We start from the raw sequence: 27,766 nt of genomic DNA on the forward strand, positions 1-27,766 counted from the left end.
CTAGAAATTGGACATAGCCTGAATCACGTTTAGGTTTGGTTTGAAGGACGGATGCATAGGTTCACGGATAAGCAACACAGAAACTATACAGATTCAAAACCAGCCTTAAGAGAAAAACTGAAAGGTCTACTTTAAGACAAGATAGACCAACTGACACACCACACTTATACATAAAGATAACATTAAATTCCAAGACAATCATCTCCCTCAATGTCAATGGACTAAATGCACAAGTATAAGAGACACAGAGTGGAAAAATGGATGAAATAGATGAATCCAACCTTATGATACATACAAGAAAAACCCTGGAATAGTCAGAACAAACACAGACTCAAAATCAAAGGCTGGAGGAAAATCATCCAAGCAAACAACACACTTCAAAAAGTGGAGTGCTCATATTAATATCAGTGCCCATATTAATATTAGATGATACAAACTTTAGACACAAACTTTAGACTCAGAAAAGTTGTAAGGGACAAAAGTGGACACTTAGTACTAATCAAGGGATATTCCCAACAGGAAGAAATCAGACTACTAAACATATACGCACCCAATGAGAGACCAGCAAAATATCTAATACAATTATTGACAAATTTGTAAGAGGATATCAATAATAACACAGTAATTGTGGGAGACCTCAACATGCCCTGTCAACACTTGATAGGTCAACCTGACTGAAACCCAACAAAAATATACTAGCCCTGAAAAGAGAAATAGGAGAAAGAGACCCAGTAATATATATAATAGGATACTTATCCCCAGAAACCTGGATACACATTCTTCTCCAGTGTACATGGGTCATTCTCCAGGATAGACTACATGCTGGCACATAAAACATAACTCCATAAAATCAAGAAGGAGGAAATTTTGCAGACTACCTTCGCTGGTCACAGGGCTTTGAAATTAGATGCGAACTACAAAGGGACACAGAAGAAAAACTTGAACACTAGAAAGTTAAACAGCCTACTACTAAACAACTAGTGAGTCCAGGATGAAATAAGAAAGAAAATAAAAACTTTTCTAGAAACAAATGCAATGAAGACACAAACTATCAGAATCTATGGGAACAGCAGAAGCGGTATTGAGTGAAAAATTTATAACTTTGCAATCATACATCAGAAAGGAAGAAGGGGCCTACATGAATAGCTTAATGACGCAGTTTATAAAACTAGAAAATGGTCAACAAAAGGAATCAAAAATAGTTAGACAGAAGTAAATAACAAAGCTTTGAACAGAAATCAATGAAGTAGAAACCCAGAAAACATTTAGAAACATCAATGAAAGCAGAAGTTGGTTCTTTGAGAAAATAAACAAGATTGATAGACCACTGGCATAACTCACAAAAAAGGGAGAAAGAGAACCTTGATAAACCAAATTAGAAATGAAAAGGGGGAGAACACTATAGATACTGCAGATATTCAGAGGGGAATCAGAAAATACTTTGAGAAATTCTATGCCATGAAACATTAGAACCTAGAAGAAATGGATAAATTCTTGGACTCATAATTTTCCATAGTTGAAGAAGGAGGATGTAACATATCAAACACCCCCATCACTATTGAGAAAATTGAAAAGTTAATCAAATGTCTGCCCAAAAACAAATGCTGAGGCCCAGATGGATTCACTAATGAATTCTTTCAAACCCTTCAAGAGGAACTACTACCAATCCTGGCCAGGCTTTTTTTTGTAATGAAAAATGGGAATACTTCCACATAGTTTCTATGAAGCCAACATCACATTGATACCAAAACCAGAGATACTGCCAAAAAAGTAAATGACAGACCAATATCCCTGATGAACACAGATGCAAAGATCCTCAACAAAATACTGGCAAATAGAATTCAGTGCCTCATTAAGAAGGTCATTCACCACTATCAAGGAGTTTTCATCCCAGGAAGGCAAGGATGGTTTAACATCCATAACTCAATCTACATAATACACAATATCAACAACAAGAAAAATAAAAACCATATGATCATATGAATAGATGCAGAGAAAGCATTTGATAAGGACCAATATGCATTCTTGAAGAAAATTTTAATCAAAATGTGGATGAAAGGAACTTTTCTCGACATAATTAAGGCCATCTACTATGAACCAATGGCAAATATACTCAATAGAGAAAAACTAAAGCCTTTTCTCTAAAATCTGGCACAAGACAAGGCAATCCTCTCTCACCACTCCTATTCAACATAGTGCTGGATGTACTTGCTATAGTGATTAGGCAAGAAAAAGATATCAAGGACATCTAGATAGGAAAGGAAGAAGTAAAACTCACTGTTTGCAGATGACATAATATTATATTTAGATAACCCTAAAAACTCTACCAAAAAAGCCACCAGATACAACACTTCTGAAATTCATTTGGAACAATAAACACCCATGAATAGCTAAAGCAATCCTTGGGAAAAGATATATGGGAGGCATTCCCCAATTTTAAATTGTATTACAAATCAATATTTATCAAAACATAATGGTATTTGAATGGAGACAGATCCTCAGCTCAGTGAAATAGGCTTGAGTATTCAGAGACTATTCCCCAGACATACAGTCATTTAACTTTTAATAAAGGGGTAAGAGATACAAAATGGAGCAAGAAAAGCCTCTTCAACATGTGATGTTGGCTCAACTGGTTAGCCACTTGCAAAATCGTGAACTCAGACCCCCAACTCACACCATGTACGAAGGTAAAATCCTAATGGATTAAAGATCTTGATATCAGACCTGAAACCATAAGGTATATAGAACAACACATAGTCTAAACACTCCAGGCCATTGAAACTAAGAGCATCTTTAAGGAGGAAACAGCCCTCTCCAGCGAAGTGGAAGCAGAGATAAAAAGATGGGAGTATATTAAGCTGAGAAGCTTCTGCACCTCAAAAGAAATAGTGCTTGGATATAAGAGACACCCACTGAATGGGAGAAATTATTCACCCAATACCCGTCAGATAAGGGGCAAATATCCAAAATATACAAGGCACTGACAGAACTTTACAAGAAAACCCTATAAAGAAAACAACATCTAATCCCATTAAAATATGGAGAGAAATGAACAGACACTTTGTCAAAGAAGAAATATAAATGCCCAAAAGATATATGAGAAAATGCTCCACATAACTAATCATCAGGGAAATGCAAATCAAAACAATTCTGAGGTATCATCTCATACCACAGATATTGGCACACATTACAAAGAATGAGAAGAAGCAGTGTTGGCGGGGATATAGAGGAAAAAGGAACACTTATTCACTGCTGGTGGGAATGCCATCTAGTCCAGACTTTATGGAAAAAAATATGGAGATTCCTCAAAATAAAAATAAAAATTGAGCTCCCATATAATCCAGCTATACCACTCCTAATGATATACCCTAGTAACACAAAAACATAATTCAGAAATCCTTTCCTCATACCTATACTTATTGCAGCACTATTTACAATAGCCAATCTCTGGAAACAACCAAGATATTCTTCAACAGAGGAATTGCTAAAGAAACTGGTACATACATGATGGAATATTATGCGGCTGTCAGGAGAGATAAAGTCATGAAATTTTCCTATACATGGATGTACATGGACTCCATTATGCTGAGTGAAATAAGTGAGAGGGAGAGAGATATACACAGAATAGTCTTACTCATGTATGAGTTTTTAAAAAAGACATTATTATAATAATTCCAGAGACATTAGAGGGAAGGACTGGAAAGACTAGCCCACAATATAAATAAAGCTCATCACGAAGAGTGGTGAATGCTGTTAGGGAAATAATTACACTCACAACTAGCATGGCAAAGTTAATAAATGAGAAATAGAATGTCTCGAATACAGGAAGGTTGGGGAGGAGGGACAGTGGGGGCATCGGTGGAGGGAATGTTGCACTAGTGAAGGTTTATGTTTTATGTTTATGTTTATGTTTTTTTTATGACTTAAACCCAACTACAATCATGCTTGTAATTAATTTTATGTAAATAAAGATTTTCTAATAAAAAAAGAAAATTTTACAAGGAGTTATAGAATTTTAGTTCAAAAAATGATTAAATATAAAGATATGATTTTTTAGGTTGATTATTTGATAAAAACATTCAAAATTTTGTAGTATTCCCCCTCCCTTGAACTTATAAATCACCAAAGGTATTTTATATAGGTGATGAAACATGGATAAACCGATCTGAAAAGAAGTTGAACACTACTTACAAGCAAGTGTAGGTCTGCTCCCAATCGCCAACTTGTAATAGTGTAATGCTTCTGCAAACCTGTTGTTCTCTTGTAGAAGTAACCCTCTGCAGGAGGAAAACAGAAAATTGGAGACACAGTACATTGCTATAAATAAAATAATACATTTTTAGTTTGTAATTCAAAAACAAAACTAGTTAATCCTACTCAAAAATGTTGACCTAGCAGTATAAAAATAAAACTTTAGTAGAAGGAAATGATTCCTCAGAAAATATTATAGTAGGATCAGTTGCAGTTATGTTACAGTAGAAAGTATTAGTAAGAATTTTCCAACAGCCTTTTACCCCTCCTTTTTTTTCTCTACCCTTAACAACAGGCATATTTCTACCACTAGAATTACAAATCATCTGGGATTCTTCTTGGCGCTTGTACATTATTTCATCACTTCAGAAAGGGACCTTATTGAGGGAAGTGAGATGATATATAGTTTATATACTTAACATGGGATGCCTCTATTTGAGAAATATTGACAAAAATAATCTAGGTTAATAGGATAGCAACGGAATTGAAAGAGATTGTTGGAGACAGAGAGAAAGAGACACAGAATTGAAGGAGAGAGTCAGAGACAGAGAGACAGAGAGATAGAAAGACTAAATACAGGAGTACTTGTAAAGTGCAGTTGATATGTCTGTGCATGAAAGAGAGAGTACAGGTGTACTTGGGGTACATGAGGTGCAGTTGACCTCAGTTTAATTATCAGTACCACATCTGCTCTCTCAAGCACAACCACCAAGAGTGATTCCTCAGTACCAGAGCTAGAAGGAATCATTTAGCTTTACTAATTGTAGTTCAGCACTTCACTACGCCTCCTCTCCCCCACCAAAAAAGGAGTGTCAGAATTTATGGATGGGGAGATTGAGAAATGGCTAGGGCCTAAGCTCTACAGGTGGGAATGACAGGCTCACCCTCCAGAACCACATGGTCTTATGACGACTACCAAGTATGACACCTGAACACTGCTAAGAAGTGGTTTTCTCAAAGCAGAAACCAATCAAAGAACAAAAGGGGAAAAACAAAAAAATAATTATTAAAGGGCCAAAATAAAATCAGATGCCCAAACCAAAAGCGCTATTTTTTTTTATTTTCAATCAAAAATAAGTTTAAATTTTAGAGCACTAGACAAATTTGTTTTCTTCTTAGGGACAAGCTTTTTTACAGAAATTATAACTCTGTGGTTCTTTCTCTGAGGCTCTGAAGATAGAGGTCACAAGGATTATTCTAACAACTCCAGATTTCATCCCTATGCCCAGCAATAACAAACAATTACAATCATATCTACAGAAATACTCTTTCAAGGAAAGGGACTAACTTGAAACCACTCTCAGGAAAATCTTTCGGCCTATTCCTTAGCTCTTCTAATCAGCAAGTATTTTGCAGACATTTAGCAGCTCTATTGAGCCTGAATAGGGCTACATTATCAACCTCAAAATGTAGTTCAGTTTACTAGCTGCTGAGAAGAAAACATGAGGCCACTGATGGAAAAAAAAAATTAAAACAACAAACTTATAATCTATAAAATATTCTCCAATATTTCTTATACTAATTAACCGGCATCTTTCAGAACATGTCTAAGGTAAATCACCTTAAAATTAAACTATACTCACTTGCATCATCAGCATATTTTGAACTCATTATATTTCTTTTTTTTTTAATTTATTTAAACACCTTAATTACATACATGATTGTGTTTAGGTTTCAGTCATGTAAAGAACACCACCCATCACCAGTACAACATTCCCATCACCAATGTCCCAAGTCTCCCTCCTCCCCACCCACCCCAGGCCTGTACTCTAGACAGGCTTTCCATTCCCTCATACATTCTCATTATTAGGCCAGTTCAAAATGTAGTTATTGGACCTTATCAAATGCTTTCTTTGCATCTATTGATATGATCATGTGGTTTTTATTTTTCTTGTTATTGATGTTGTGTATGATGTTGATAGATTCACGGATGTTAAACCAGCCTTGCATTCCTGGGATGAAACCGACTTGATCGTAGTGGATGATCTTTTTAACGAGGCATTGAATCCTATTTGCCAGGATTTTGTTGAGGATCTTTGCATCTGCATTCATCAGTGATATTGGTCTGTAATTTTCTTTTTTGTTAGCGTCTCTGTCTGGTTTAGGTATCAAGGTGATGTTGGCTTCATAAAACCTATTTGGAAGTGTTTCTGTTTGTTCAATTTCATGAAAGAGTCTTGCCAAGATTGGCAGTAGTTCCTCTTGGAAAGTTTGATAGAATTCATTAGTGAATCCATCTGGACCTGGGTTTTTGTTTTTCGGCAGACATTTGATTACTATTTTAATTTCATCAATGGTGATGGGGGTGTTTAGATATGCTACATTCTCTTCCTTCAACCGTGGAAGATTATAAGAGTCCAAGAATTTATCCATTTCTTCCAGGTTCTCATTTTTAGTGGCGTAAAGTTTTTCAAAGTAGTTTCTGATTACACTTTGAATCTCTGTCATATCAGTAGTGATCTCTCCTTTTTCATTCCTGATACGAGTTATCAAGTTTCTCTCTCTCTCTTTCTTTGTTAGTTTTGCCAGTGGTCTATCAATCTTGTTTATTTTTCCAAAGAATCAACTTCTGCTTTCATTGATCTTTCGGATTGTTTTTTGGGTTTCCACTTCGTTGATTTCTGCTCTCAGCATTGTTATTTCCTTCTGTCTTCCTATTTTTGGGTCCTTTTGTTGAGCACTTTCTAGTTCTATTAGCTGTGTCATTAAGCTACTCAGGTAAGCTCCTTCTTCCTTCCTGATGTGTGCTTGCAAAGCTATAAATTTTCCTCTCAGTACTGCTTTTGCTGTGTCCCATAAGTTCTGATAGTTTGTGTCTTTATTGTCATTTGTTTCCAGGAACCTTTTGATTTCCTCCTTGATTTCATCTCGGACCCACTGGTTATTGAGCATGAGGCTGTTTAACTTCCAGGTGTTAAAGTGTTTCTTCTGAGTCCCTTTGGAGTTCACAAATAATTTCAGAGCCTTGTGGTCAGCGAAGGTAGTCTGCAAAATTTCTATCCTCTTGATCTTATGGAGGTATGTTTTATGTGCCAGCGTGTAGTCTATCCTGGAGAATGTCCCATGTACATTGGAGAAGAATGTGTATCCAGGTTTCTGGGGATGGAGTGTCCTATATATATCCACTAGGCCTCTTTCTTCCATTTCTCTCCTCAGGTCTAGTATATTCTTGTTGGGTTTCAGTCTGGTTGACCTATCCAGTGTTGACAAAGCCGTGTTAAGGTCCCCCGCAATTATTGTGTTGTTGTTGATATTATTTTTCAGATTTGTCAACAGTTGTATTAAATATTTTGCTGGCCTCTCATTCGGTGCGTATATGTTTAGGAGAGTGAATTCTTCCTGCTCTACGTACCCCTTGATTACTATAAAATGTCCATCTTTGTCCCTTACAACCTTCCTGAGTATAAAGTTTGCATTATCTGATATTAGTATGGCCACTCCAGCTTTTTTATGGGTGTTGTTTGCTTGGATAATTTTTCTCCAGCCTTTTATTTTGAGTCTATGTTTGTTCTGACTATTCAGGTGCATTTCTTGTAGGCAGCAGAAGGTTGGATTGAGTTTTTTGATCCATTTAGCCACTCTGTGTCTCTTAACTGGTGCATTTAGTCCATTGACGTTGAGAGAAAGAATTGTCCTGGGTTTTAAAGCCATTTTTATTTAGAAATTTGGTGTGTCTTTTGGGTAGTCTTGTCTTAGATTAGGTCTTTCTGTTTTTCTCTTAAGACTGGTTTTGTGTCTGTGAAGTTTCTGAGCTGTTTTTTGTCTGTGAAACCATGTATTCTTCTGTCAAACCGGAAAGTGAGTTTTGCTGGGTATATTATTCTGGGTGAAGCATTCATTTCATTCAGTCTTGTCACAATATCCCACCACTGCTTTCTGGCATTGAGTGTTTCTGGTGACAGGTCTGCTGTAAATCTCAGGGAAGCTTGCTTGAACATGATTTCCCCTTTTGATCTTGCTGTTTTCAGAATTCTGTCTCTATCTGTGGGATTTGTCATTGTGACTAGGATGTGTCTTGGGGTGGTTTTTCTGAGGTCTCTTTTGGTTGGTACTCTTCAGGCATGCAGGATTTGATCACATATATTCTTTAGCTCTGGAAGTTTCTCTTTAATGATATTGTTGACCTTGATTCTTTCTGGAAATTTTTTTCCTGGGTCTCTGGGACTCCAATGATTCTTAAGTTGTTTCTGTTGATCTTATCATAGACTTCTATTTTCATCTGTTCCCATTCTTTGACTAATTTTTCCATTGTCTGCTCATTTGCTTTAAGTTTTTTGTCCAATCTCTCCTGCTGTATGGAATTGTATCTCATCTTCCACAGCACCAAGTCGATTCTCAGCTTCTGATACCCTGTCCCAGAGCTTATCCATTTTGTCATTCACTTCGTTTACTGACTTTTTCAGTCCTGTTAGTTGACATGTTATTTCAGTTTGGAGTTTTGTGATTTCTGTCTTCATATTTTCTTGGTTCTTATTAGTGTTCTGTTCAACTCGATCCATGGTTTCTTGGAGTCCGTTGAGCATCTTCCATATTGCTAGTCTAAAGTCCTTATCTGAGAGGTTGATTAGCTGGTTGGTCATTATCTGGTCATCAGAATTGTCATCTTCATTCTCTTTGTCTGATGCTGGCCTGAGTTTTTTCCCCATTGTCACACTTGTATTGTGGGTTTTTCTACGTGTTGTGGTGGTATTCATTGGCTATATGATGCAGGCAGCACACTCCTCTGGCTCCTCCCTTTCTGATGGGCTGACTTGCCTCTAAGGGAGGGGAGTCCTCCGTGGATGAAGCCTCACAATGGGTCAAATCTTAGGCCCGAGCATGCAACAGAGAAGACAGTCCGGAGAGAAATGTTTGCTTCTGTGATATAGCACCGTTCTTAGAGTAATTTTTCCTTCTTGTTGCAATGGTGTTCTTTCCTTAGAAAAAGTGCACGGCCACGTAGCGAAGCGGAGCGTCCATGCTCCACTGGAGCATCTTTTTGCCCCACTCGCAAGAGTTTCACGCAAGAGGACAGTAGACAGACATATACAGGTCAAACTCACAGTTTTTCCCAGGGAGCCAGCTTTTGCCGACCTCATTATATTTCATATTCATTTAAAAATCAGAGAGAGACTGACCACTTCTGAAATCCATTTATAGCATTTGCAACCACATTTGACTATAGGTGAATGTTTTTCTCCAAGCTTGCAACTCAGCATGCTGGTTTTGTATTGCGTCAAAGCTTCCTGAGAAAATATTTCCGTGAGTGTATCCAAATAAGAAAGCTATTGTGATGCCTTTTCATGGGCCACAAATTTAACTGAGCATCAACTATGTCTTTGTATGCATGTGCTAAGGTAAATGAGATAAATATATACTTACTTATATATACTTTTTATTATAGAAGACTAGTAAAGAAAACAGTGATATAGAAGGTTAATATGTGAGAAGACAGAGACGCATTTAGGATTCTGGGTAATGAACATGGGAATTTCCTTCAAGTGAAAGTGATATTCACAGAAAATTAAAATTAAGCAGCAACTGACTCCAGTAATGTCACTACAGAAGGAAAAGAGACTATGCCAATAGTTAATACAAGAAAAGAGCTTGCATTTGACTGTAATTTCTCAGATACTAAACCTCAAGGTCTTTCTAGAAGCAAAAGAGAAAAGAAAAAATAATTGCATGCTAGTTCTATGCATACTAGATCATGTTTTTTTCTTGCTATAAAAAACTCTTCAGATTGGGGCTGGAGCGATAGCAGAGCAATAGGGCATTTGCCTTGCATGCAGCCAATCAAGGATGAAAGGTGGTTCAAATCCCAGCATCCCATATGGTCCCCTGAGCCAGCCAGTGGCGATTTCTGAACACAGAGCCAGTAGTAACCCCTGAGAGCTGCCGGATGTGGCCCACAAACCAATAAAATAAATAAATAAATAAATAAAACTTTTCAGATTGTCTATTAAACTAAGTGACATTGATACTCAGCAAAGAATAAAAATTCTTAGTAGTTTAGAAAAAAAGTGAGTCCATTCTAGCACTGTAACAGTGCAGCTCCTTTATTGCTGGTGTCCACATTTGTAGGATCTATTATTTATTTTCCTGGTGAGAAGGTAGAAGAATAGAGACTCTTCTCAGGGCAGGGCAATAGTTATGAGAAGGTGTGCTAAAATCAAAGTGCCACTGTCAGATTTTAGTTATCTAAAAATTTCACTATACACTGTAATAAATAATTCATGCCAAAGATTTTTCCAGGATTGTCTAAAATGATACTATTAACAAACTGATAATAACATTAATATCTTCTAATTCCTACACATAATAGAAACATGAACATATAAAAGAGTCTGCATCTAATAAAAAATCATTTTAGACATATATGTAAAATTGCCCTATAAATAAGGAACCTGACTTACTTTCTATGATATATAAGGGCAAAGTATCTCTGAGTGAATAAGTTGAAAAAATGTCACTGATGTCTAAATTCTAAGTGATAATATGGCTTTTATATATTTATAAACTTGTGGCATGTTAAAATATTTCTTAATAAAAGAGAATGTTACTTTTCATATTTTTCTTCAGTGATTTATCTTTATTGAACAACAATGACTGAAATTCAGCTGTCAGCTAAGAGATAAACGTGTGGAAATAGAAAAGAACATGTGTTTTGTCAAAGAAAGAAAATACATCTAGATGATTCTATTCACTATGCACCTAAATTTTAGAGGACCACTTTATTTCAAATTTTTTAAGTACCCAGCACAATTCCCATTATTAACTTAATTTCAATTCTTTAAAATCCAATTTGATAATGCATTCTAGGAATTACTACTGAGTGCAGTGGCAATTCTGTTACTGCCTTCCCTACCAACCCATTCTAAAGTACCTTTTTTCTAACTCAAAATAATCTGCATATTTTATCAATAAAAATTCAACAAGCACAAAACAGTGAATCAGCCAGAGCTACATGTAAATAGAGATTAACCCCCCTGGTGGATGTTAAATATTGTCAGACAGCAGGGGAACATTTAGTTATTTGGTTGGTGAACACCATATCACTCAACCAGAGATGAATTCGTCTCCCAGGGAATTTTGGACTATGTGGGGGGACAGTGATTACAACTACAACTTAAATAACTGCTATAGTTTTATAGTGTTTAATTTGTGCAAGTTAATAGCCAGAGACGCTATTAAATATGTATATACCCAAAGGCAAAGAAGACAGCTTTCCACAGCAGAGAATTATGAGGTGAAAGTGCTTTCAGAACTGAGGATAAGAAACATTTATTTTCTATTTTATGTGTACTTATCCCAATTCTTCAGAATTAAGGTTTTTATATAACAATCACACACAAAATGCAAAAAAAGGTACAATCTAAGAAAGAAAACTACGATGGTACAATAATTTTAAGTAAAAATATAATCTAGCATAATTTTTATTTTCATGAAAGAGGCAAAAATAAAATTTTTCCTAAAAATGGGCAACACACACCTTTCCTCATTTCCATTTATATTTATACATCATAAAGAAGTAGCAGCTCTTTTGTATAAGATTCTTTTCAATACAAAACTCTTAAAACATACAAAACTTGATGGTAAGCTGACTTTGGCCTCAGGTTCTTTCAGGTCTTTCAGAATGATTGATAGTAAATATTACAGTACTGACACTAATAAAACACATTTCTTATAATAAAATTCTTTACAGTGATAGATATCACAGAAACGTATGTTGGCTGATAAGTACTAACAGGATTACATGAAGTCAGCTGAGAGATAATTATAGCCCTTAAAACTAGAGAAACACTAAAGAAAAACAGAAGAGCTTGCTTCCTAGAATTGTATTAAACATAATTTATAGTACACCAATGACATATAATACATTGAGAAATTTATTAAGAATAATATTTTGAATGACATCTCAAGGTAAAAAGAAGTGAACCATTATAGTACAATAGAAGTATAAAATACCATTATTTTATAATGATACTTTATCAAGATGGTATGCCAGGTAAGATTCCCAAAGAGTGTCATAATACAGGGATAGACATTCCAGACAAAATATTATATTTATAAAAATTCAAAATTGTAGATCATATTTGAATCTTCTAATATTTTTTCTTCACACTCACTGAACATAAAACCATTATTAGGTATAAATTTAAATGATACTAGTAGTGATAAATCTGGAAATGCTCAAAATTTTGTGCACTTATATTAATAGAAACATTCCAAGGTTTTTCTCTACCTCCAAACTTACAAAATCATACAGAATAAATTGGTTCTAATTTTGGATAACTGAGGAAATCTGCAGCACATTTGGCATGAAATTAAGTGGAAATATACAAAGCATTTTAAAAACAAAAGAATGTTAGAAGATAAGGCAACTTAGAACTATGATAGTTGTGTTGGGAATAGTTCACAATATTATTATGATTCCCAGGGAAAATTACTTAGGAATCAGAAAAAAAAGATAATTTAATAAATGTAAACTGTTTATAGAAAGTTTTATAATCTTGTTATAATTTATAACCTTGTTGCCAACAAAATAATCTTGAACTAAGATGGTTTTCAAATATTGGTTTATATTTTAAGAGTAGTAGACAATGTTATTTCCTCACAAAGAATTTATAAACTGAAAATTTCTTGATGGTAATTAATAAGAAATAATTTGGAGTTATTTAAATCCTCTATTTTATTTTACATGAACTAACTTTACATTAATTCAAATTTCCTAATCATAAACTCTAAGATAAAATAGCAGCTTTCTTCCTCTTTGATTTTGTCTATCTCTCTTCTTCCATTTGTGCCTTTTTCCCCTCCTCCTCTTCTACTACTTATTTTGGGTCACACCTAACAATACACAGGACTTACTTTTACTCTGTCCTCAGGAATCACTCCTGATAGGGCTTTAGAGGTCCATTTGGGATTCAGGGGATCAAACCTGGGTTGGATGATGCTGGCCTGCCACAGTATTCTTCTCCATCCCTTCTATTTTTACTCAAAATCAGGGATTACTCCTGACTTTATGCTCAGAAATTACTCCTGGCAGGCTCGGGGGACCATATAGGATGCCGGGATTCCAACCACCCACTGACCTTCTGCATGCTAGACAAATGCCTTACCTCCATGCTATCTCTCCGGCCCCTTTTACTCAAAATCTTAAGTTCAATTTTAGACTGTAATATGATACTTGAAAAATCATTCATTTCTATTATCAAATAGATGTAACAGACAATAATAGTGTGTCAACCTTTCACATAAATAATCCTAAATCCTGCTTGATAAGGTAAAGATAAGGCAAAAATATATATTAACACAAGCAATGAATAGAATCAAACCCAATCTCTTTTAGATACTGTAAATGTGTAGCTTACTTTTACTGAAATCAAATGCAATGATTCTAATTTTAGAATGACACAAAACTTTAGGAATTTTGTATCAAGTACTAGCTACTGAGTACATAAAATAATCATGTGCAGTCAGGAAACATGTATCTGATTAAATCGAACTGCATGTTATGAGATCTAATGTAATGGTCTGTGCTCCTAAAAGAGATGATGTTCAAGAGGCTTATACATGTTCTCCCTAATTTTCTCCCTGGATTGCAGACCTGTTTGGAGGGGAGGTGAGGGAAAGCTAAAAGGAGTACAAGAATTTAAAGCCTTCACAAACTTTCTTTTCCTCCCTGTGACTTCATACCCCTGAGCCACTCTTTTTCTAAGACAGAGAATAAAATTGTGATCAATAGAGGCTCATGTTTGAAATTTCCAAATACTTGCAAACTACCATCTTCCCAGTTCATAAATACCAGGGGTACTGTTATTTCACTTAGAAAACTTTAAAATATTTGAATCAAAGATGGTGTTCATAGGGCTGGAGCAGCGGTGCAAATGGTAGGGCATTTGCCTTGTACATACTAACATACAATGAATTGCAGTTTGATCCCCCAGCAACCCAAGCCAGGAGTTTCTGAGCACATAGCCAAGAGTAACCCCTGAGCATCACTGGGTGTGGTCCAAAAAAAGCAAAAAAAAAAAAAAGATGATGATGATGTTAATTGTAGAAATACATATTAATTATAGAGTCCTGGATGGTTGTGGATGATAGTGAGATGGACGGTGATGCCTTTCTCTGCTGGCCCAGGCCATGTGTCTGCAACCCCCTCCTGCCGGTGGGTCTACATGATCAGGGTGGTGGCGAGGAAATGATCCACAGGCAGTCTCAAATTTCAGGAGACAGAAAGGTTTATTAATAATAGGCCACATGTGTAACTTCTCAGCTAACCTTTTAAGCAGGCTCCACAAGCCACCCTGCACTTAAACCTGTCCCTGATAACTCTCCATCCTGCCAGCTGCTCCTGTTGCTTCTCCCTGAATCTCCCTCTATCTCCTTTATACCCCTGAGGCAATTCTTTTCTTACCTTCCAAAGACCCCTCCCAGAAATGGACTGGTCTGATCATCAGGTAAAATTAGCATTTTTCCCTGAGAGGGGGTGACAGTTCATAAGAGAATTTTAAGGAGTAGTCTTTGTTTCTAACCAATGCAAACTCAGTATTGTCTGGTTTTGAGTGATAACCTGACTAGGTATTGAGAACTACAAAAATGGCATTAAATATGAAGTTAAAACTGTAGTATTTAAAGAAAAATAAAGTGGGACTCTTAAATTAAGCTTCTAGATATCAGAATAGCCTGAGTTCACTGATTTTGAAAGAGGAATAATATTCAGTTTTACTTTTTAACAAAAAGGAATTTTAATTAGTCATCTCTATTGTCAAATAACCTAAAAGTAAAAAAAACTCCAAAATTATCAAAGAAATAGAAACTGGAACTTTCTTATAAATCACAGTAAAGATTCAGTGAGATATTTATGAAATTTGAACTTCAAGGGAAATACAAGAAACAAAGATGTGTGTCTGTGCATTGTGTGTGTGTACAGGCATATGTGTATGCTTTTACCCAATATTTCTGTGACTTTTAGGTCAACTGAAGAAAATAAATGTTTTCATCTGAAGACAAGTGAACAAATTACCTCTGCCCAAATTCTTTTTCTCATAACATACATTCAACTATATTTTTCTTCTTACTTTAATTAAATTGATTTCATAAAGACTACTATTAAAAGAAAATAAATTTTCAAAATTAACTTTATATTTAAACACATAAACATACTAGACTACCATGTACTAAGTGTGCTCAGAAAGCCTAATGTGGGCAATAGGCTGCTCTGAGCAGAGGGAATGACCCTATATAGTACCGAGTTATCAGGAGTTCCTGAACATCACTGAATTTAATCCTATACCTCAAAACAAACAAACCCCTAAAAGTTTAGTTTAATTGAAATGATTTTATACACTATATGTTCTATAAGCAAAATTAAAAGCTGCTCCCTTCCTCGTGGAAGGTTTATGAGCAAGTTGTTTTCTCACTTTGTCTGAAAAACAAGTGAAATGGAAAATGGGAGAAAAATACCAACCCTGTGGCATGGGCAAAACAGGCACGTTTGTGAAAGGTCATTAGACAGCTTCCAGAAGCTACCATGGACCGCCTTGCATGTCATTTTCCAGTGTCATAAACTGAAGCACAGATTTTAGAGAACAAAGTGAAGGCCTCCATTCTGATGTCTTTTCTGGGACACATGCTTGTTTATTTAAACTGACAAGAAGACTGTAAAAAACTGTGAGTGCTGCCTGAGTGTGTTTGTCTACTATACTGTTGCATGAATTTCTTGGGAGTGGGCCGAAAAGAGGCTCCAGAGAACTTGCTCTCCCAGAGGCCAATTCCAGGGCAGGACTCCTTAACGTGAAAACTGGCTAGGCTTTGCAGAAGCCGGGTCCCCTGTTTGTGACGTCAGGCTGGGAAAATCCACAAAACTACGCCTGCCCAGTGGGGCCCGACTGTGAAAAACTGTGAGTGCTGCCTGTATGTCGGTCTACTATCCTGTTGCGTGAACCTCTTGGGAGTGGACCGAAAAGAGGTTCCAGCAGAGCACTTACGCGGCTGTGCGCTCTTTCTAAGAAAAGAACACCATCGGAACAAGTAGAAAAAAATCACACTAAGAACTGTGCTGGATCACAGAGGCAAACATTTCTCTTCGGACTGTCTTCTCTGCTGTGTGCTCAGGCCTAAGATTTGATCCTGCGTGAAGCTTCATCCACGGAGGACTCCCCTCCCTTAGAGGCAAGTCAGCCGATCCAGAAAGGGCGGAGCCAGAGGAGTGTGCTGCCTGCATTATATAGCCAATGAATACAAACTCAACACGTAGAAAAACCCACAATACAAGTGACAATGGGAATACAACAGGGCCAGCATCAGACACAGAGAATGAAGATGACAATTCTGATGACCAGATAATGACCAACCAAATAATCAACCTCTCAGATAAGGACTTTAGACTATCAATATGGAAGATACAAAATGAACTCAAAGAAACCATGCATTGAGTTGAACAGAACACTAGTAAGAACCAAGGAAATATGAAGAAAGAAATCACAAAACTCCAAACTAAAATAACATGTCAATTAACAGGCCTGAAAAACTCAGTAAACGAAGTGAATGACAAAATGGATAAGTTCTGGGAAAGGGTATAAGAAGCTGAGAATAGACTTGGTTCTGTGGAAGATGAGATACATAACAATTCCAAAAACCAGGAGAGATTGGAAAAAAAACTTAAAGCAAATGAGCAGACAATGAAAAAATTAGTCAAAAAATGGGAACAGATGAAAATAGAAGTCTATGTTAAGATCAACAGAAACAACTTAAGAATCACTGGAGTCCCAGACACCAAGGAAGAAAATTTCCAGGAAGAATCAACGGTCAAGAACATCATTAAAGAGAAACTTCCAGAGCTAAAGAATATATGTGATCAAATCCTGCATGCTCAAAGAGTAGCAACCAAAAGAGACCCCAGAAAAACCACCCCAAGACACATCCTAGTCACAATGACGAATCCCACAGAGAGAATTCTGAAAATAGCAAGATCTAAAGAGGAAATTACCTTCAAGCAAGAATCCTTGAGATTTACAGCAAACCTGTCTCCAGAAACACTCAATGTCAGAAAGCAGTGGTGTGATATTGTGACAAGACTGAATGAAATGAATGCTTCACCTAGAATACTGTACTCAGCAAAACTCACTTTCCGGTTTGATGGAAGAATACATGGTTTCACAAAGAAAAAACAGCTCAGAAACTTTACAGACTCAAAACCAGTCTTTTTTTTTTTTTTTTTTTTTTTGTTTTTGGGCCACACCCGGTGACGCTCAGGGGTTACTCCTGGCTATGCGCTCAGAAGTCGCTCCTGGCTTGGGGGACCATATGGGATGCCGGGGGATCGAACCGCAGTCCGTCCTAGGCTAGCGCAGGTAAGGCAGGCACCTTACCTTTAGCGCCACTGAAAGACCTAATTTAAGACAAGATTAACCAAAAGACACACCAAATTTCGATAGAAAGATGGCATTAAATCCCAGGACAATTCTTTCTCTGAACGGCAATGGAAGAAATGCACATGTTAAGAGACACAGAGTGGCTAAATGGATCAAAAAACTCAATCCAACCTTCTGCTGCCTACAAGAAATGCACCTGAATAGTCAGAACAAACATAGACTCAAAATAAAAGGCTGGAGAAAAATTATCCAAGCAAACAACACCCATAAAAAAGCTGGAGTGGCCATACTAATATCAGATAATGCAAACTTTATACTCAGGAAGGTTGTAAGGGACAAAGATGGACATTTTATAGTAATCAAGGGGTACGTAGAGCAGGAAGAATTCACTCTCCTAAACATATACGCACCGAATGAGAGGCCAGCAAAATATTTAATACAACTGTTGACAAATCTGAAAAATAATATCAACAACAACACAATAATTGCGGGGGACCTTAACACGGCTTTGTCAACACTGGATAGGTCAACCAGACTGAAACCCAACAAGAATATACTAGACCTGAGGAGAGAAATGGAAGAAAGAGGCCTAGTGGATATATATAGGACACTCCATCCCCAGAAACCTGGATACACATTCTTCTCCAATGTACATGGGACATTCTCCAGGATAGACTACACGCTGGCACATAAAACATACCTCCATAAGATCAAGAGGATAGAAATTTTGCAGACTACCTTCGCTGACCACAAGGCTCTGAAATTATTTGTGAACTCCAAAGGGACTCAGAAGAAACACTTTAACACCTGGAAGTTAAACAGCCTCATGCTCAATAACCAGTGGGTCCGAGATGAAATCAAGGAGGAAATCAAAAGGTTCCTAGAAACAAATGACAATAAAGACAGAAACTATCAGAACTTATGGGACACAGCAAAAGCAGTACTGACAGGAAAATTTATAGCTTTGCAAGCACACATCAGGAAGGAAGAAGGAGCTTACCTGAGTACCTTCATGACACAGCTAATAGAAGTAGAACGTGCTCAAAAAAAGGACCCAAAAGTAGGGAGACAGAAGGAAATAACAAAGCTGAGAGCTGAAATCAACAAAGTGGAAACCCAAAAAAACAATGCAAAAGATCAACGAAAGCAGAAGTAGGTTCTTGGAAAAAATAAACAAAATTGATAGATGACTGGCAAAACTAACAAAGAAAGAGAGAGTGAGAAACTTGATAACTCGTATTAGGAATGAAAAAGGAGAGATCACTACTGATATGACAGAGATTCAAAGGGTAATCAGAAACTACTTTGAGAAACTCTATGCCACTAAAAATGAGAACGTGGAAGAAATGGATAAATTCTTGGACTCTTATAATCTTCCATGGTTGAAGGAAGAGGATACAGCATATCTCATCACCCCCATCACCATTGGTGAAATTAAAACGGTAATCAAATGTCTGCGGAAAAACAAACCCCAGGCCCAGATGGATTCACTAATGAATTCTTTCAAACTTTCCAAGAGGAACTACTACTAATCCTGGCAAGACTCCTGCATAAAATTGAACAAACAGAAACACTTCCAAATAGCTTTTATGAAGCCAACATCACCTTGATACCTAAACCAGACAGAGATGCTACGAAAAAAGAAAATTACAGACCAATATCGCTGATGAATGCAGATGCAAAGATCCTCAACAAAATCCTGGCAAATAGGATTCAATGCCTCATTAAGAAGATCATCCACTATGATCAAGTAGGTTTCATCCCAGGAATGCAAGGATGGTTTAACATCCATAAGTCTATCAACATAATACACAACGTCAACAACAAGAAAAATAAAAACCACATGATCACATCAACAGATGTAGAGAAAGCACTTAATAATGTCCAATACCCATTCTTGATCAAAACTCTCAGCAAGATAGGAATGGAAGGAACCTTTCTCAATTAGTTAAGGCCATCTACCACAAGCCAGTGGCAAATATTATCCTCAATGGAGAAAAACTAAAAGCCTTCCCTCTAAATTCTGGCACAAGACAAGGCTGTCCTCTCTCACCACTCCTATTCAACATAGCACTGGAAGTACTTGCTATAGTGATTAGGCAATAAAAAGATATCAAGGGAATCCAGATAGGAAAGGAAAGTCAAGCTCTCACTGTTTGCAGATGACATGATACTCTACTTAGAAAACCCTAAATTCTCTATGAAAAAGCTTCTAGAAACAATAGACACATATAGCAAGTTGGCAGGCTATAAAATTAACACACAAAAATCAATGGCCTTTCTATACACCAATAGTAATAAGAAAGAAATGGACATTAAGAAAACAACCCCATTCACGATCGTGCCACACAAACTCAAATATCTTGGAATCAACTTAACTAAAAATGTGAAAGACCTATACAAAGAAAACTATAAAACTCTGCTCCAAGAAATAAGAGAGGACATGCGGAAATGGAAACGCATACCCTGCTCATGGATTTGCAGGATTAACATAATCAAAATGGCATTACTCCCCAAGGCAGTATACAGATTTATTGCTATCCCTCTAAAGATACTCATGATATTCTTCAGTGAAGTGGATCAGGCAGTTTTGAAATTCGTTTGAAACAATAAGCACCCTCGAATATCTAAAGCAATCATTGGGAAAAAGAATATGGGAGGAATTACTTTCCCCAACTTTAAACTTTACTACAAAGCAATAGTTATCAAAACAGCATGGTTTTGGAATAAGGACAGGCCCTCAGATCAGTGGAATAGGCTTGAATACTCAGAAAATGTTCCCCAGACATACAATCACCTAATTTTTGATAAAGGAGCAGGAAATCCTAAATGGAGCAGGGAAAGCCTCTTCTACTCGTGGTGTTGGCACAACTGGCTAGCCACTTGCAAAAAATTGAACTTAGACCCCCAGCTAACATCATGTATGAAGGTAAAATCCAAATGGAAGAAAGACCTCGATATCAGACCCAAAACCATAAGATATATAGAACAACACATAGGCAAAACACTCCAGGACATTGAGACTACAGGCATATTCAAGGAGGAAACTGCAGTCTCCAAGCAAGTAAAAGCAGAGATGAACAGATGGAAATATATTAAGCTGAGAAGCTGCTGCACCTCATAGGAAATAGTGCCCAGGATACAAGAGCCACCCACTGAGGGGGAGAAATTATTCACCCAATACCCATCAGATAAGGGGTTAATCTCCAAAATATACAAGGCACTGATAGAACTTTAAAAGAAAAAAAATCTAATCCCATAAAAAAATGGGGAGAAGAAATGAAAAGACACTTTGAGAAAGAAGAAATACAAATGGCCAAAAGACACATGAAAAAATGCTCTATGTCACTAATCATCAGGGAGATGCAAATAAAAATAACGATGAGATACTACCTCACACCACAGAGAATGGCACACATCACAAAGAATGTGAATAAACAGTGTTGGCGGGGATGTGGAGAGAAAGGAACTCTTATCCACTGCTGGTGGGAATGCCGTCTATTTCAACCTTTATGGAAAGCGATATGGAGATTCCTCCAAACCTGGAAATTGAGCTCCCAAACAATCCAGCTATACCACTCCTAGGAATATACCCTAGGAACACAAAAATACAATACAAAAAAACCCTTCCTTACCCTTATATTCATTGCAGCACTATTTACCATAGCAAGACTCTGGAAAACAGCCAAAATACCCTTCAACAGATGAATGGCTAAAGAAACTGTGGTGCATATACACAATGGAATATTATGCAGCCGTCCAGAGAGATGAAGTCATGAAATTTTCCTATACATGGGTGTACATGAATCTATTATGCTGAGTTAAATAAGTTAGAAAGAAAGAAAGACACATAATGGTCTCACTCATCTATGGGTTTTAAGAAAAATGAAAGACATTCTTGCAATAATAATTGTCAGACACAAAGGAGAAAAGAGCTGGAAGTTCCAGCTCACCTCAGGAAGCTCACCACAGAGAGTGATGAGTTTAGTTAGAGAAATAACTACATTTTGATCTGTCGTAATAATGAGAATGTTTGAATGAAATGGAAACCCTGTTTAGATTACAGGCGGGGGTCGAATGGGGAGGAGGGAGATTTGGGACAATGGTGATGGGAATGTTGCACTGCTGATGGCTGGTGTTCTTTACATGATTGAAACCCAAACACAATCATGTATGTAATCAAGGTGTTTAAAGAAAATAAAAAAATTAAAAAAATAAACTGACAAGAAATAAATGCTTGTATTTTTAATCTGAAAAGAAACTATAAGACCCACTTTTATAAAGAAGAATAATTTAAGTTGAGCATTTAAATGTAGACCTCTAGGTGGCCAATCAAAATGGTGACCTTAAAAATGCATATTAGTTAAATGATCAATTTATAATAGGAGGAAGAAAACAAACTATAGCTTTTATTTTTTAATTAATTTTGCATGAGGGGTCAAAGAAAGGGATATGCTTCTCAAGAAGTTTCATGTCTGAATCATACGTAAAGTCTCAATTGTATGGTACCTTAATTACCCTGATTTAGACAATGAAGTATAAATGTTGCTTTGTATATAATTCCGTTTCTACTCAGTGGAAGTTCTCAAATTAGATACCTCATGATTATTATCTCATGCAGTTCTCACAATAAACCCATAAAGGTATAGCCTTACTTAAAAAATATGGAATCAGTTCACCAGAAAGATTCCTCAATTCACAGAGCTAATTATTTCTGGATCTAGGATGAGAGAACTATACTCTATTATTAATATGTGCATAATTTGTTTGATGGCTGTCTTCTGAATATATAACCAAAGATACATTTTCCTCTACAAGGTGTGAATATGCTTTCCAAATTAAAAATACTGCTAACACAAAGAAGAAGAATAGGTTTTATGATAAGTGCTTTCCACAGCATTTCTTGTCTTTTTTAACCATTAGGTATAAGTATATGTGTGCCTATGTTTTGTTTCATTTCATTTTAAGAGCTTAACCTAGCTGCATTCAGGGCTATTCCTAGCTCTGTGTTCATGGGACTATCAGGTGGTGCTGGGAACTTGAAGAGAACTCAGTATGAAGCCAGACAAGTGCCCATACCCCTCTATTCTCTGCAAGACATGCAACTAGCAATATTAAATAGCACTATTGATATATACATGTAAAAGTTGCAAAAAGTTGAAGGGAAAAATGTGAGACAAGTTGACTATGATAATACTAGTTGAAACTGAAGATGAGATTCCAATTCAGAATCAAGGCTTTAAAGTCTCAATCCACCTTATCCCAAACAAGGACCCATTAGGATTATGTGTCTGTTCTGAGTTTATTCCCAGAGTCCATGCTTGTTAACTGCCCATTGAAAAATGCTTTTCTTATCATTCTTCTTATTAATATAGGCACATTAACAATCAACCATAAATATACCTTGAATTTGATCAAACATAGATAAAATACACCTTTTAATGTGAATCAACTTTACTAAAATGTGTCATAACTAATATTCTCCCACCTAATATTCTCATGCAATAGCTCTCATCATGTGTTGACTTCACTAGATGTTAGACATCTAGTTAAAAATTATGTCAGCAGAGCAGAATATAGTACAGTGAGTAGGCAACTTGCCTTGCTTGTGTCCAACCAAAACTTGATTCCTGTCACTCCTCAGGTACTCCAAGTTCTGACAGGAGTGATCTCTAAGCAACATCTGGTGTGTCCCTCAAAAAACAAATCAACAACAATGAAAAAATTATGCATAAGCATGTCTTTAAATTTAAGCATGGTTCAAAAAGGAACCTGCATTTTCTACAGCAAACTAAGTTAAGCACTTTCCTTTCACTGATATGCAAAGGCATTCCAAACTGGCCATAAATGAAGTATAAAGGCTCTCTTGTCCCAGTTGGGACAGTAGTATTTTTCCTTCGGACCTTCTTATTCCTAAACCTTCGAACTCTGACAGCATCTTAGGACAGGCTCTGACCTGTGCACAGGGTGCTTGTTTTGCAAGAGCCAGCCTAGTTTCAATCCCTGGCACTACATACATTTCTTCAAGTACCACCAGGATTTCTCAATAAGCCAGGAGTTAGCTCTGAGCATTGCCAATAGTGGATCCCAAACCAACATGCAAATTGATTATAAGCATGTAATTCACCCATTAAGATAGAAATTCCCCACAAAGAAGGAAGTCAACAGCTCACTTGTTCTTTCTTTCTCTCTCCCTCCTTTTGTCCTTTTCTCCTTCCTTCCTTCCTTCCTTCCTTCCTTCCTTCCTTCCTTCCTTCCTTCCTTCCTTTCTTCCTTCCTTCCATCATCCCCTCCCTCCCTCCCTTACTCTTCCCTCCCTCCCTTCCTCCCTTCCTAAGCCACAACCAGCAGTGCTCAGGGATATCTACTGGCTCTGCATTCAGAAATTACTCCTGGCAAAGCTCAGGGACCTTATGAGATGCCATGGACTGAAGCTAATTTGGCCACATGCAAGGTAATCACCCTCCCAACAGTATTATCACTTTGCCCCCTGCTTTTTCTAATTATATAATGAAAAGATATTTCCAGACATTTTATTTCATCTTTGCTACAACAAAAGTGATAGAATGCTATTGCAGGAAACAGGAAAAGGTTCCCAGGACCTTTTACGGTGGAATTCAGAGAGGAAAAGTAGTGCAGGTAAAGGCTTTTACTAGAGGAGAGGGTAGCAAAATGAGTAGACACCAGATGATTCTCTGAAAATTTCTGTGAGTCTTTTATGATCACCTCCAATTTTGGCAAGGGAAGAATTCAAGAGTTTTCTGCTGCATGGGTGAAGTTTGTCTAAAAACAGGATCCCACATCCTCTTCATTACTTTCAGTAATCAGTGTTGCCATAGTAATCGCAAAGGAAACTTACTTGGCAAGTGTGTCCTTTACCATGCTAATATATTACAATTAAGATCCAATGAGAAACAGTAGGTCAAGTGGGGGCTGGTAGATGTCAACTGGTTAGATGTCAACTGTATTGCTAATAATGTTGACAGATGCAAATAAAATTCACTTTCTGAGCAACACTGCAGGTGTCTGTGAAGGGCAAAGGACCAGGAGAAGGCTCAGACTGTGAGCTAGTTGCTTTCCAATCGTCGTGACCTAACCTTGCAGATAAGACAAAATGATTAAGCAATTTAACCAAGAAGTCATAGGTCCAATGACTAGAAGATTTGAATTCAGGTCTCTAAAATGGCAAAGCTGGTTTTAAGCTAATTCCACAGTGCCAAAGAGTCACAGAGCTATACCTTTTCAAAATAAAATTTTGTTCCCCCCCTTTTCATTTTCTTCTTCCCCATGAAAAAAAAATAACATACTGGTCGGCCTATAAATATATATGTATATATTACTGCATCAAAACACAACTGAGTCTTTCTACTATACATTTAATCCTTTAGGACATTTTTGTGATTTAAGTTAAACAAAATTAAATTTGTTCATGCAGCCACATGATTTTGAGACACTAATGAAAGACTTTTTTTGTGATCTATGCTTTGAATTTTTGTAAGGGAATGTGCATCATGGAGGACTAAGAATTATATAATTATGTGAATACTATACTCACTTAGAGATTGTACAGGCACCAATAAGCCAGGATATAGAATCTGGTCAGCCTCAGTGAAAGTCAACATAGTTAGACTATGATTTCTTCATTCATTCAAAATAGATTTTCAAAGGGGCATACTAGCAATTTAATGAAATGAGAGATGATTAAAAGTCAGTGGTGATGTTCAAAGAGGGCGATCTCCATTGACTCAATTCTTTTTTTTTTGAATGAGATGTAAACCGAGTTAAAAGAGATCATGGGTATGGTCCAGCCTCATCATTGACCCTCCTTCCAGGCACACCAATTTGACTGAACAAACCCCAGGTATGCCTGATATTGAGTGGGCATAGGCACTCTCCCCTCCAGATCTTTCTTCTTCCAGGAGCCCTGGCAAATGGAAACATGACCCTAGAATTCATAGTATCAGTAACAGTGCTGTGAATCTCTGGACCGCTTCATTTGTTTAATGCTGTCATCCCTATAGGAATACACTAAATTAACAGCCTGGAGAGCAAAGAACAAGAATTTACTTCTGTCATTGCATTAATGACTTCAATTGGAACTACAATAATGTTCACAACTGTGTTTGAGATTGTACCTTTTTCTTTTTTCTTCTTTTTAACTTACTTTTCTTCCTTTTATTTTATGTTCAACAACTTTTCTTTCAGTTTTCTAGAAAATAATGTGCTATATGAACTATTTCAACTATGTCTTGCAGTTTCTATAAATAAATTTTTAAAAATATTTTATAAAAAGCAATGTGTGTAGAGTGTGGTAATATGTGCCTATAGCATGGGGCAGTGGGGAAGCCATATTCATCAACTGGTTTGTTCAGGCAGCAAAGGTGGAAAAAGAAAAAAAATGAAGATGAACGTTTATGAATCCCACAGGAGTTCACACACTCAGAAAAAAAAATTTTCCCTCCTCCCCTCAATAAGGTTCAAGATCTGTGTCCATCTAAGAAATGGTTATGATTTGGGTTGAGGTATTCTCAAAGGTGGGCAGTGATTGAGTGCAATAGACTTACTTTCCATCTAAATGTTCAACCAAGTAGATAAACTGTTTCTCTGTATAGCAGCACTCTTAACAAAAGTCTGCTGTTGAAGCAATAAATTCTAACCATGAAAAGATATCCTGTGACTGACAGCATCAAGAAGAGTTGTTAGTTAGGTCACACCAGTAGTTTCTAATGTAAGAACAAGCAAAAAAAAAATTCAAATATGAAGGGTAGACTTCATTCTTTCCCCCACTGAAAATAGGTTTTGCAACCTTGACACAATTCCTCACAAAATCTCAATAATGTGAAATGAGAAAAACACCAGGACAAACAGTATTCCTAAGACTGCCAGGGAAGGGGCTTTGATTTTGGTGCTGAAAATGGGGGCCCTTTCTTTAAACTGTGGAACAGCAATAAAACTTATAGAAAGCTGGAATCTACTAAGCAAGTGAGGACCAGTCCTTTCCAAATTTGGGTTGTGGAATGAGTATGCAAAGGATAGAGATGAGAAAAGGCCATGGAGTGCAGTCCAAAATTGTGTACAGAAAAGGACTGAATGTTTTGACAACATCAGCAGAATTAGCCTTCAATCTCTATCAATTTTACCCACACCCAAGGAACTTCATCATGCCCCCAGATAAAGCTTAGCCCTGAAGTTTTCACTTGACTTGTATTTTCAAACTAAGGCCTAGAAGCAGGTCAACTTGTTTTTCCTTGTGATCATTACTGTTTTCACTCAAGTACCACTCACTTCTCAATTTGAGGAGAATCAGCACACATCCTAGGTTGTTCCCACTCTACACCACATTTCTAAAATTTTAGAGATTTTTTTAGAAAGATGTTTGTCAAGGACAACACATGTTCCCACATACATATCCAAACAAAAAGTCTGTTCACAGAATAAAAATGGTGTAACCCAAGTAAACCTTGAGACTTCGGGAAAGGTTAGGGGAGTCCAATTAACTGGACTCCTATAGTTTCCTAAGATTTATGAAAGTATCTTTTTAGAAGAAACAAGTTGAGGGACTTCTAGTACAGCAGGTAGGGTGTTTGCCTTGCCTTGCTGGATTTGATTTCCTGCATCCCATATGGTCCCTTGTCTCTGCCAGGAGAAATATGAGGCCATGTGGGGGAGGATAAGGGGAAAGGAGGAAGGGTATGGAAAGGGGGAGAAGGGGAGAAGGAATGGGAGCAGGAAAAAAAGGAGAAGGAGGAAAATGACAAGAACAACCACCACCAAGTTGAATGTTTTTTTTTTTTCCATACAAAGAACAGCATTTCCTTAGATGATTTACTTGATTAGGAGAAAAGCCAGATGGAATGAATCTCTCCCTCCATCTAATCACATTGGACAAGTGGCCCTGGGGGCAAAGCAAATTTGGCTGAATTAAGGCCAAACTATCCTCAGGTATTCTTCATAAGTATAATTTCACAAACAAAAGGCATATGCAACCATATGAACTGAGCTTAGACCATGGATTAGGATGCTATACTGGATCTATGAAACAGAATACAAGCCAGAGTCCACATATTCATTATATATAAAGCAATCCATAAAACTGCATTAATTTTTATAGCACTGCAATAATTATAGATAGAAAATTAACCAGTTTACTAAAAAGG

At 36.8% G+C, this 27,766-nt stretch overlaps 1 protein-coding gene across 1 annotated transcript in view; it reads right to left on the reverse strand.

Annotated features, from left to right (window-relative positions):
• TMTC2 (transmembrane O-mannosyltransferase targeting cadherins 2) overlaps positions 1 to 27,766 on the reverse strand; it is a 587,133-nt gene that overhangs the window by 220,721 nt on the left and 338,646 nt on the right. Inside the window, exon 5 of the mRNA XM_049783373.1 lies at positions 4,192 to 4,277. Within this exon, the coding sequence (XP_049639330.1) occupies positions 4,192 to 4,277 (86 nt within the window). The remainder of the gene's footprint in view (positions 1 to 4,191; positions 4,278 to 27,766) is intronic.

The sequence above is a fragment of the Suncus etruscus genome, chromosome 11 (genome assembly GCF_024139225.1).
Source record: "Suncus etruscus isolate mSunEtr1 chromosome 11, mSunEtr1.pri.cur, whole genome shotgun sequence".
In the NCBI taxonomy this organism is placed as follows: domain Eukaryota; kingdom Metazoa; phylum Chordata; class Mammalia; order Eulipotyphla; family Soricidae; genus Suncus; species Suncus etruscus.